The 13,180-nt window shown below is 36.1% G+C and overlaps 1 protein-coding gene across 5 annotated transcripts in view; it reads left to right on the forward strand.

Annotated features, from left to right (window-relative positions):
- Positions 1-13,180, forward strand: part of LOC146553445 (pituitary adenylate cyclase-activating polypeptide type I receptor-like) — a 33,675-nt gene that overhangs the window by 15,559 nt on the left and 4,936 nt on the right. For 3 of the 5 annotated variants that reach the window (XM_085255966.1, XM_085255965.1, XM_085255967.1), the window contains exons 4-14: positions 1,309-1,419; positions 1,515-1,615; positions 1,700-1,797; positions 3,283-3,415; positions 4,614-4,767; positions 6,689-6,749; positions 7,793-7,862; positions 8,164-8,255; positions 8,941-9,024; positions 10,835-10,964; positions 12,462-12,503. In XM_085255966.1, coding sequence (XP_085112092.1) covers positions 1,309-1,419; positions 1,515-1,615; positions 1,700-1,797; positions 3,283-3,415; positions 4,614-4,767; positions 6,689-6,749; positions 7,793-7,862; positions 8,164-8,255; positions 8,941-9,024; positions 10,835-10,964; positions 12,462-12,503 — 1,076 coding nt within the window. The remainder of the gene's footprint in view (positions 1-1,308; positions 1,420-1,514; positions 1,616-1,699; positions 1,798-3,282; positions 3,416-4,613; positions 4,768-6,688; positions 6,750-7,792; positions 7,863-8,163; positions 8,256-8,940; positions 9,025-10,834; positions 10,965-12,461; positions 12,504-13,180) is intronic. The other 2 variants (XM_085255968.1, XM_085255969.1) reach the window with 1 other exon arrangement.

Raw genomic sequence — 13,180 nt, forward strand, 5'->3', positions numbered from 1 at the left:
TTCTGTTGTTTTCATTCAAATTCTGTCATTTTCATTTTAATTCTGTTGTTTTCATTCTAATTCTGTTGTTTTCTTTTAAACGTCCATTGTTTTCATTCAAATTCCGTTGTTTTCATCCTAATTCTGTTCCATTGTTTTCGTTCTAATTTTGTTGTTTTTATGCAAATTATTTTGTTTTTGATCAAATTCTGTTCTTTTCATTCAAATTCCATTGTTTGTTCTCAAATTCTATTGTTTTCATTCAAATTCCGTCGTTTTCATTCTAATTCCGTTGTTTTCATTCTAATTCCGTTGTTTTCATTGTAATTCTGTTTTTTTCATGCAAATTCTTTTGTTTTTGATCAAATTCTGTTCTTTTCATTCAAATTCCATTGTTTTCATTCAAATTCCATGGTTTGTTCTAAAATTCTGTTGTTTTCATTCAAATTCCGTTGTTTTCATTCTAATTCCGTTGTTTTCATTCAAATTCCGTTGTTTTCATTGTAATTCTGTTTTTTTCATGCAAATTCTTTTGTTTTTGATCAAATTCTGTTCTTTTCATTCAAATTCCATTGTTTTCATTCAAATTCCATGGTTTGTTCTAAAATTCTGTTGTTTTCATTCAAATTCCGTCGTTTTCATTTTAATTCCGTTGTTTTCATTCAAATTCTGTTCCACTGTTTTCATTCTAATTCTGTTGTTTTCTTTTAAACTTCCATTGTTTTCATTCAAATTCTGTTGTTTTCATTTTAATTCTGTCGTTTTCATTTTAATTCCATTGTTTTCTTTCTAATTCTGTTGTTTTCATACAAATTCTGTTGTTTTCATTCTATTTCCATTGTTTTGATTCAAATTCTTTTCTGTTCATTCTAATTCTGTTGTTTGTTTTAAACTTCCATTGTTTTCATTCAAATTCTGTTTTTTTCATTCAAATTCCATTGTTTTCATTCTAATTCCATTGTTATCATTCAAATTCCATTGTTTGTTCCCAAATTCTGTTGTTTTCATTCAAATTCCGTCGTTTTCATTTTAAAATGTGTGTGTCTGAGAAAATATAATAGAGCCGTCTGGAGCATGTGGAGAAAGAACTCTTCAAAGGGGTAATGCCTCGTTTTAGTCAAGTAGTAACACTGGTCGGTAATAAAATGATCTGAGATTGGTTAAGAGAGGTCATAACATTTGAAAGTTGCTTCCTTGGTTTTTATCATTTTGCCAAGAAAATGCTAGATATCTTTAGAAACTGAACTGTTTTACCACCATTTAAATGTTCCTGAATTCTTAGTTTTTTTTTAATTTTAGTTGCTCTGTTTCCTTTCCGTTGCCTGTCAGCATGTGATTGGATGTGGGACAATCTTACCTGCTGGCAAGCGGCCAATGTTGGGGAGGTTGTGGAGGTTAACTGTCCGGAGCTCCTTCATGACTACACGGTCCCTGAAGATGGTGAGTGGCAACACCATATTCGGATAGTCTTATTTGAACATCAAGTTTCTTTTCATTCAGCGCAGTTTTATTCAGGCATATTTTTTTATTTGCAGAAATGGGGAAGGTCAGTCGTAACTGTACTGAATATGGATGGTCAGAGCCTTTTCCTCACTATGCGGAAGTCTGTTTCTTCTATGACAACACTACCAAACTTGTAAGGCTTTGTGGATCTTTTTATTCCATATGGCATGTACTGTATATCAAGTACACAGACTCATTCTCTGTCTTTCTCCATTAGGATCCATACTACGCATCAGTCAAAGCCCTCTACACAGTCGGCTACAGCACGTCGCTTGTGTCTCTGACTACAGCCATGGTTATTCTCTGCAGGTTCAGGTGAGCTTTCTGAGCATCCATCCATCCATCCATCCATTTCTAATCCATCTCCAGAAGTCCTTCACCCCAGCAACACTTTCAAGCAGATTGGCATGCCCTGAAAATCTCCAAAGGAAGGTGTCCAATATGGACCCAGATGCCCCGACCGCTTCAGCTGGCTCCTTTCAAACACAGAAAAGCAGCAGTTCTGCTCTGAGCTCCCTTCAGATGTCCGAGCTCCTCACTTATCTCTAAGACTTTGCTAAAAGCATTTTGGAGTCCACTTGGGTCCTGGTGACAGATGTTGCAGATGATTGCAGATGTTCTTGTCTCTGCCAGGTTTCTTAGGACTCATCCGTGGAGACTTTACATTACAATGCACCAACTATGCACCCTAGGCAGTGAATTTCAAGCAGACTTCAAAGAAGTATAACAGAGCTGATTATGTCACTATGATGTCTCCACAGCTGTCCATGTATGCGACAGGTTCAGGCCCAGCTACCCTACACAGGAACCTCATTTCACTTCATTGTATTTGTGACCTCACTATTTCTGTCATTGCTCAGATCCCATGACTTTAGGTAAAGGTTGGAACTTTGATGGACTAGAAAATCAATCATTGATAGGAAAAATATGTTCACAATTTTTTTTAACTATTTAAATAACAAACTTGAGTTTGTGACAAAGTTTATTCAAAAGTAGCTTTTTTGTGTGTTTGTTGTTTCAAACATTCAAGCAAAAATCTATATCATTAGTCCAACAGGAGAAGAATATTGTACTTTGATCAATTATTACTAGAAGCTTTGATCATTATATAAATCATTATATTTATGTATATTCATTGAAAATAAATATCTTTAGATTCTTTAGGTTCTGGCTCTATACCTTTAGTTTCAATGACGGGCTTAATGACAGAGTCTTTAAAATTCACCCTGTTTTTACTCACTGACTAAAAGCTTGGAATCATGGAAGGGTAATGATGCGCATTTTATAGACAGTTTATTCTGAAAGGCATTTATTGGATTGTGTTTAGTTATTCATAAAGTAAAACCTTAAGCTTAAGAGGAAAATGCAAAATTCTCTTTACTTTCTTATTGCTACACAAATGCCCAGTGTGTGTGTGGGAAACTGTCAGACCTAAACCTCCCTAATGCACCACCAGATGGGTGTGGCAGTGGTTGTTTTAAGGCCACCCCACCATAAATCTTAAGGTTCAAAGACACCAATAATATCCAGTTGCAGCTTTAACGTGTTTCTATCTTAGAGGTCCCTGTTCAGGGACCAGCCCTTATCTGTTATTAGAGCAAAGCTCGTCAGCATTTTTAAGTTTGCAAACACGGCACATTCAGGGATTTTTAGTTAAAGTTGCAAGAACAGGCTTTCAGATTGAATTCCACAAGGTTTCATGTGGTAATTTCTAAATCATCGCGGAGCTGGAAGGGTTAAACAGAGCACAGATGTAAAGACAAGATAAAGATGTGTATATGTCCTTTCTCATCTCTCCAGGAAGCTCCACTGCACCAGGAACTTTATTCACATGAATCTGTTTGTGTCCTTCATTTTGAGAGCCATCTCAGTCTTCATCAAGGACGGCGTGTTGTACGCTCAGGAAGACAGCGACCATTGCTTCGTGGACACAGTCAGTAACAACAACCATATATATATATATATATATATACTATGTCGGCATCATAATACAAACTTCACCTGCTGCTGATGGTGTTAATCACTTCCAGAGGAAGCAATTGTGACTGCTGTTTTAGTGATTAATGGAAAATTGGTAGTTTTCAGTTTCCAAGGTTAATTAGATCATTAATTTTAATTTAAAGCCAATTGTTTTAAGCTGAAGCCTTTAATATTCTAAACAGTCCCTGCTCTGACAAAATAAGTGGACACTAGAGTCAGTAAAATACATGTCCTGGTTTATCGGGTGTACCACCAAAATCCAGCCAATCAGGTTATAAAGAAAATGGGCATAAAAAAATATGGCCAGGCTTGTTTTGTTTGAGATACAGCGAGAGCTCGAGAACGCCTGAGAAATACGTCTCCTCCAGCGTTTCCTGTTTGCCGTTCACCTTTGAAAGAACTTCAATCAGATGCAAATTTTACAAAAAGCAAACATGCTATTAGATGACTAATACTCCCTGATTACAAATGCAGAACAAGCTCTTAGCCTTTGTCTGATAAGAATACATTGTTCACTATTGTTAAGCAGCCATGATAAATAAACCTAATTAGATGCGCTAATGGCTTTAGCAAGACCAGTGGAAATCTTCTGCTAGAGTCTTATTAACATATCAATGGCTACTTTGCCCTTTTTTTCCCGTTTCTTTTTTTTTCTGAAATCAAACACTTTACCACTGTTGCCCTGGTGATCACAGGTCATTGTCATGGCAGTACAGAGAATCAGATCAGTCCTGTAATTGGTTGACCCCACAGTGTATATGGACTTTAGTCATTAACACAGTGTCATCACATGACACTTCGCCTGGCATGTAGGTGCTGGGGGAGATCATTTGCATATTAGCTCATCGGGTCGTGCTAAATATTTAGGGTTATTACCGTCCTGTGCGGTGCGCTGTCGCCTTGTTGTTTACATGGATAATGTCACTCTGACATTTGGGGTCTATTGCTTTTGAATAAATAACCATTGACCATTTAAACACAACTTTTCTGTTTAGAGAAGAAGAAACAAGATTATCATAATTAACTTCACTGAAATTTTGAAGATTATTTTTCTTGTTTAGATTAATATTGGTACAGAATCTTCTAAGATAATAATTGTTTCATACAGATAGGTAATCACAACTTATCTCCTAACGTGTCTTCATATGCAGGTGGCATGTAAAGCAGTGATGGTTTTCTTCCATTACTGTGTCATGTCCAACTATTTCTGGCTGTTCATTGAAGGTCTGTATCTCTTCACTCTGCTGGTGGAGACTTTCTTTCCCGAGAGACGCTACTTCTACTGGTATACCATTGTTGGGTGGGGTAAGTAGACATTTTTGCTTGATTATCATTATTGCCATAAAGTGGTGACTAATTTACATGACTGGCCATTTTATTACTATTATATTCCTTTTACTATATATTCCTGTTTAACAGCTTGTTAGTGCAAATATTTAATATCTATCTAGCTCATTTGTTGGGATTTTCCTATACTCCACCTCTAGATCAGCGGTCTCCAACCTTTTTTGCGCCACAGACCGGTTTATACCCAACAATATTTTCATGGACCGGCCTTTAATGTGTCGCGGATAAATACAACAAAATAAAACTAGTACCGGTACAGAAAAAAAGATTTATTCATAACACACGTGAAAACCGAGTTAACGATCAAAAAGATAACAAAATAACGCTGAAAACCGACAAAAACCCTGAAAACCATACATTTCACACCTGAGCCTAAACTCTTGCGGCCCGGTACCAAACGACTCACGGACCGGTACCGGTCCGAGGCCCGGGGGTTGGGGACCGCTGCTCTAGATGGTTCACAGAGAATGTTTTTGAAAAAAGACAAGAAAATATCCACTGAGCTAAAGAAAAGCCGTGTTGATGCCAGAGGTCAGAGAAAATTTGCCAATCTGCTTTGAGCTGATGGGAAGACAACAAATAGCAGTTGTTATAAATCTAATATGCAGAAGAGAATCTCTGAATCAAACCCTGAAGCAGATGGGCTACAGCAGCAGAGACCAAACTGGGTACCTCTCCTGTCAGCTAAATACAGGAAGCAACAACTCACATTTTGATGAGTCTCAATTTCTGCTGCTACATTTGGATGAATCAGAATTTGGTGTAAACAAAATGAAAGCTTGGATCTTTCTGCCTTGTATCAACGGTTGACACTACTGGTGGTGTTATGCTGGGGAGGACATTTTGGGGCTCCTTAGTACCAATTGAGCATTGTTTAAACTGCTAACCACGTCAGTCACTTTATGACCACTGTGCCATCTTCTGATGGCCTCTTCCATCAATTCAAACTGGTTTTTCGAACATGACAAAGAGTTCACTGTACTCAAAGTCATCAATTCTCAGTCCAACAGATCACCTTTGGGATGCGGTGGAATGAGAATGTTATGCTGTCATGTCAATATGGACCAAAGTCTCTGTGAGGAACGTTTCCAGTACCTTGTTAATTTTATCCCGTGAAGAATTAAAGACATTAATTAGGCAAAAGGGGACCATTGCTGAGTTACTAATCAGATTGTGAATTTTAAAATTTGTGCTGTTTACCATTTAAAATTTTGTTTATTATCTATTATATCTTCTGCACTGTATAGTTTTGATAAAAGATTTTTTTAAAGCAAGTGGTGTTTTCTTTCTCAGTTGCTTGAGGTCTTGTTTAAACTTTTTTATAGCTGTTTGTTTGCCTTTGAGAGATTAGTGAAATTTGCCATTAAATGTTTTAAATATTGGCGAAACAAAGCTGAAGTAGGGAAATACGCAAATCTGATTGTGATTGTAGCCTTTGATACAGGGTATATCAGAAAGAATCATCCAATTTCAAAGTGCTTTAATTCCACGGCTGTTCTATCAAAACTATCAAAACATATATTGTTAGACAGAGAAGAGTCGTGAGTTTCACGCGGTTGCAGGTAAGTAATGTAACAACAGCGGTGGCTGTTCAGACATGTTTGCAAAAACATATTTGACTTGGACTTGGCTTTGAGATAAGCCGTGCATCTGGAGGGAAAAACGTTGAGTGCCTTAACTTTATATACATGTATTTTAAATTTGTTCATTACTTTAAAAATATAGCCTTTTGAAATCGGATGATTCCTTTTGATTCCTGTGTTTATGTCTAAAGACGAGATTTGACTAGTAGCAACTATGGCAGTCACATTAACATTGTGCATTTTATTTCTGTTTTACTTTTTCTGTTTTTTTTATTTCTGTTTTTTCATGATTACAGGAACTCCCACAATTTGTGTGACTGTTTGGGCTGTTCTGAGGCTCCATTTTCATGACACTGGGTATGTCTGGACTCCTCTTCCCCACCTTTAGTCACTGAAACTAAGTGCATATAATCTTTCTGCTGCTTTACAGTCCTTTTCCACTGTAATTTAGAAGCAGAGATTATACATTATATTACACAATATTTATTGGATTTTGTAGTAACTATTAGTTATGCTCTAGATTTCAGAATCAGCCAATATTTGATTTATTATGAATACATTTCAAACAGGGCTCGAGAGCCATGGAGTAAAACTCAGTATCCATTAATACTGGTCTTCTTATATTATATTAGATAATTACACATTATTAGATACATTGTTTGATAACATCAGATAATGTTACAATAGATTATAATATTGGTCACTTTTACAATGATTTTTATCTTTTTTTGCTTTTGGTGCCCTTTAAGCAGGAGCCTCTTTTATGTGTGAACACTGGCACCTGTAAGTCTTTTTCCATGTGAAACTAGTTGCTTATTAACGATCACAAAGAACCGTCAGGACTGTTATATAAACACAGGTGTCATATTATTAGCCACACAGGCCAGAAAACCTCTTTTAGTTTTATTAAAATCATTTTTTAATAATATATTTTCATTAAGAAATTTACAATATAATTAATGTAATCAGTGTAACTGATATTGACAGAGGTTTGGTGATGTTTACATGAGAAGTTTTAGCCATTCTTATTAGCAAAATACTGATGACAATACTGATAATATTTGCCATTATGAAATTTCTCCCTTTGTTGGGTACGTTAAGCCTCTGTTGAGTGCTCGGTTATTGCATCCTTTTTCATCATTTTTGAGCACAATATGTGATGTAATACAAGTGTAAGAAAACAAAAAACCATCTGATAGTATTAAGCTAAGTTTGTAACTCAGTTTTTCATTCTCAGTTATTGAGAGTTTTTCCTTTCATTTTAAATCCTCCTCACTAATTTGAGTATTTGGTGTATTATAATTGAAACCTGGCTCATTGTTTGGCAAACTATGAGGTTGTGCATTACCTAATGTCTGAAGCATGGTGTATGATTACTGAAATGTACTGTTGGCCTCCAGATGCTGGGATACGAATGAGAACACTGCCCTCTGGTGGGTGATCAAAGGACCTGTGGTGGCATCTATAATGGTATGACACTTACTGGTTGCTCATTCAGTTTTCCTTTTATTAACTTGCTCACCTGCAAATGCAAAAGCTAAATGTCAAAGGCTTTCTTACAGTGGCCCCAGTTTAAATCCTATCTATCCTAATGTGGTGTGAAACAAAAGGGAAAATAATTTTTTATAGACAAGCGTGTGATTGAGTAGACCAGTTTTAAAGGCAACCAGCAACCTCTGCTTGCTACTTCCTCAGGAAGAAAACCAAGCAGAGAAGGGAAAGACCTAATGTTCAACTGACCGCAGTGAAAATATTTTCTGTTTCATGTCAGATCAATTTCGTCCTCTTCATTGGAATAATCGTGATCCTGGTCCAGAAGCTGCAGTCGCCTGATATCGGAGGAAATGAATCGAGCATTTACCTGTAAGTTACAATCGGTGGGGTTAAACGTGAGTTCAAAAATGTCAAAATTTGGATGAAGAATTTATGCTTTAATAAATTTGATTGCTGCAGTTTTCTAGATCTTGCAACCCTGCTACTCACAGAGCTAGGATTCAGAATTTTAAGTTAAGGCTGGCACTATTACTTTTTTTCATCTTGTCAAAAAATCCCAAAACCAGCATCAAAAGACCAAAAAGACCAAAACCTACAACCAACTGACCCTACAGAAGGTACCATCTGTATATTAAAAGCTGGGTGATATTTTTATAGATGCTAACATATTAAATGCATATGTTGCACAAGGGTTATTGTCTCTCTTGTGAGTGTCACAAACATGTCAATCCAGCCATTTTTTGTAATACTCTGTGATAACCTCTGACATGTCTGCCTAGATTATTTTTTTTTTAAATTTCAGATTCATTTGTAGAACCCAGTGTCAGGAAGTTTGAACCTCATTATGGAGTTGTACTGTATCCAGACATCACTCCTGCTCCCCTCCCATCGGATAGTATCTTTGGAGGCCCAGCAGATAATACTTTTGTCTTCTGCAGCTTAGACCTGAGTGTGCATGACCGAGTGTGGAGATGTGTGTGCGCGTGACACTGTGCGTCTGTGTCCCTAAAGACATTGTCTTTGTTGTATTGTGTGTTGTCTTTGTGCTGTGTAGCAGCTGTGCTCAGAAATGCTTCAGTGAGCCCACACAGGCTGTTCAGCATTCGTGCAGGATGTCAGAGTTATCCACCATCACACTGTAAGTGTGTGTGTGTGTGTGTGTGTGTGTGCGTGCGTGCGTGCGTGCGTGCGTGCGTGCGTGCGTGCGTACGTGCGTGCGTCCGTGTGTGTGTGTCAGTTTCTGTCTTCTGTTCACTGCATGTGTGTGTGTGTGTGTGTGTGTGTGTGTGTGTGTGTGTGTGTGTGTGTTTGTATCTTACACCAGGGGCTCTTAAAGTTTTAGGGGTTTTTAATTGTCAATGCATTACCTCACTCACAAAACAGAACAAATCTAATCAGTGCTCATGCTTTTGAAAATGTTCTAATCAATAAGTTATGAAAGGACTCATTTACAGTTAATTTCTGTTTGTTTAGATTTATATTTCTGGTGCTGTTTTTTATTATTATAGTTACTATTAGTTGCATATCTCCTTCCATTATGATAAAACATTTAAAAGAATTTGACATTTTGGGATATTGTTTACTTGTTTTCTTGCTCAGAGTTGGATGACCAACACCTTTTTATTAGCTAAACAAGAGTAAACAGTATAACCTCACTATACACTTTTAATCCATAAACTGCCAAAAAAAAAAGTTTAGATTCAGGTAAATATAGACAATGTGTTAAATATTAAGCTGTGAGGATTCAGAAATATCTAAATAAGTGTTTGTTACCTGAACTTGCACTGTTAAAAATAATAATATTTTTTTAATAGTGTAAGTTTATATTAAGAAAAAACAGTATGTAGAAAATTTCTGCATTTCAAAACATCACATATATTTTTAGAGATTTCTTTTTACAGTGTGCACTTTCTCTATTCCCACTTTAGGTGCTAAGCTAGCGTCACACTAAGTGGACAGATAAACAGGTGACCTTCTCCTGTAACTCTCAGCAAGAAAACGAGTCAAACTCTAGTTGTGAAACTATTTCATAAGGACCCCTGGCGACACTGGACCGCACTGTAGAAACCACTGTTTTGCACAGTTGTGTCCACCAAGTGTTTGTCTGTATTGTGCCGTTGATATTGTGCGTCAGCCAGTGTTCCATCATACACGCCACAGTGTAATGACACAGCTTTATGTGACTGCCATAAAGTATCAAACACAGCGGCAGTTGAGTGCGTTCTTGCCGGTGTCTTGACCTAAAAAGAACTGATACATTAAAATAAACCTCAATCGTAAAGTTAAGAATGGATGTGTGGTGCTATTTTATTTTTCTGACTGTCAACAAATCCAGTCAACTACTTCTGACCTAATATTATAGAGCTTAAACAGCTGGGCTATGCTGATTTTTAGTCGCTAAAACTGGGCTAAGCAGTACAATTTTTAGGTGATTTAGAATATTTATTTATGCATGACCGTGTATGTGAAACTGAAAATAAACTGTAGTGCTTGTTAAAAAAAAAGTTCATCTAAAAACAGGAGAACATCATTGATCTTTTTTTATATATACTGGCTAGAAATGAGGGGCTTTAGACTACAACAAAGCAGTTTGTTGTTGGTTTTGGTCTTTTCAGTGGGTTTGTTGACATTAAGAAAAATACAGAATACCACCAGCCTTTACCTCGAACACTTTAAGTATTTATTAAATCCTCTTTTTTTATACAAAGCTGAGGATTAATATATTATTATATTAATATATAAATTTTAATATATTTTTAATATATCAATATATAAATTTGCAGCTTAATGAAACATTTAAGAAACAGTATAGTAGTGAAATGTGGCACAGCATTACATCAGCAATGCATCTCTAGCGTCACCTGACCAGCTCCAGTAAATCTACATTAAAACAACTTTGATTTGTGTCTCACTCAATCTCATTAAACTATTTGTTGTTGTTTGTTCAGGCGTCTGGCACGCTCCACCCTCCTGCTCATCCCTCTCTTTGGTATTCACTACACCGTGTTCGCCTTCTCACCTGAAGATGTCAGTAAGAGGGAGAGGCTTGTGTTCGAGCTGGGCCTTGGATCCTTCCAGGTACGCTCCTGCAGCTCCTTCATCATCCAGTTTTACTTAAAGAAGAGATCCCAGATGATGAATGAGTGAACGTAATGGGACAATAAATCATTTGAATATAGAAGATACAGCAGAATCTTAAGGAGAGTTTTAGTAATATCCAAAAGTTATCTTCTGCAGTCATTATCAACAGCTATGAAAAGTGAAGAGGAGCTAAGTACATACCCCATAAAGCCTTTTTACTGGAAGCAGTTGTGAAACTGTGAAAGTAATATTGGGCAGCACATTAAGCAGTAAGAATAACAAATTAATGCTATAAAGCTACATGCAGTTAAACACAATGCCGTTAAAATGAGCCCTGCAGCAATTAAACTGGATTTATAAAAGGATAAAATAGATGGAAACAATTATTCTATATTGTCTCCGATGCCAGGAGGAAATGTGTTTATCAGTGAAAGATCAGCATCAGTAATGATGAAAAAAAGACTAAAATATCTTCAGTGACTCACTTAAATTATTTTGTTTGTTTCATCCAATAAGATGCCATTAGGGGGTGATCAGCTAACATGCTAGGTAGTCAATTTCTTTTGTGTTTTTACATTTTTGACAGCACACTGAGGAACACATTTATAGACAATTGTTTTTGTTAAAGTAAAGCTACATGTAGATACAATGGTCCACAATTTCACTGGCTCTATTTTTCTAAAGTTGAGAGTTCATGATAGGCTTTTCTAAGTCTGTCCTTTTTCTAACGAAAAGCAGGCACGGCTGTCATCATCTTCCTAGTGCAGGTTAACCCTTTACCTTCATTTGCATTTGATTTATTTTGTGCAAAGTCATCAAAGGGTGACTTGAGAAGGCATTTTAAATTTTATTGGAAAAGAAAGTGCCTTGGAGTTCTTTGAGGATTTAGCGTATGTTTATCCTTTTCAAAGAACACCTTAAACAGAAGCAGTTTGAATCCAGGAAGTGCTCCTTCTCAGGAACAGTTGAACATTTATTTTATGCGTATAGTATTTATTTGATGAGAAAGATAAAATGCCAAACCTTATAATGGTTTTGTTCATTTTCTTTTTTTAAAATTATGGCTTTTTGTCATGCATTTTGTTAGGCCTTGGTCACCTTAGCTGGCAGTAAACTGACAGAGACAGGTATCTGTGGCAGATATGTCTTATCAGCCTGGTCACTTACAAAATGGTAGACGTAAATATAACCATTAGTTGTAGGTAAAACTAACTGCTGGTGGCCAATTTTTCCAAATAATGTACTTTGATATACATTTAACATCCCAAATACTGAAGAGACCTGTACGTTGTGCACAGCAAAAGCAGAAGTCAGTTTTCCTCTTTCTTTTCTCTTACAGTGCTTATAACATCAGTGCTATACATATATAGCACAGCTGTCATAAGTGTTGCTTGATTATATTAAATGTATATATTACCACAGTTAGATTAAACTGAATCTCGAGCAAATTTTCTCTCATTTCTCTTTCAATTTTCTCTCCATCCTCCTCCTCAGGGTTTTGTGGTGGCTGTCCTCTACTGTTTCCTCAATGGAGAGGTAAGCTTCCCCCTTATTTATTCATATACACGCTCACTTCTTCATAGTATTTTTTATAATAGTTCTTGTGCTTGCAATTTCAGGATGAATCTCTGTGCTTATAATCCTACCCAAATTAATATAACTTAATATAAATTTTATCACCATTTAATAAATTTTGTATAATATACAATTAGTTGTAATATACATTAGTTGTAAGCAAATATGAGGACAGATAGTATAACTTCTCCCATGAAGCATCTGCAAGTGATGCAGAAGCAATCTGTCTGTTTAATCATATAGTGTAAGAAATATTAAAAATCTAATGAGTTATTTTATATTTATGTAAAGCATTAGTTGCTGGCCAGTGTTGAAAAAAGTGTGCCTTCTGAGAACTGATGACCTTTTTCCATATTTTCCCCAGATCAGCTATAATTTAAAAAATAAAGTAATTTTAAATTAGAATCTTAAAAAGTGTTTCAGTTCTAACGTTTTATATATCAGGACATAATAAAAAAAATATTGTCCTTACCAGGTTCGAAAATTATTTGAATACAGATGATCAAGAACACACACTCCACTTTGTTCCAGATGTCTTTTGGTTTGTTCAGATGCAGTTTTGCAAAAACTAAACTGAGGCTTCCTCTTCACAACTCTTTGAAACAGGCCATATTTATTATAATTTTCTGATAGTACTG

Source organism: Mchenga conophoros, linkage group LG18, assembly GCF_057382185.1.
Source record: "Mchenga conophoros isolate Kocher_MC1m ecotype Shallow Benthic linkage group LG18, M_conophoros_male_GT1.1, whole genome shotgun sequence".
NCBI classification, from domain to species: domain Eukaryota; kingdom Metazoa; phylum Chordata; class Actinopteri; order Cichliformes; family Cichlidae; genus Mchenga; species Mchenga conophoros.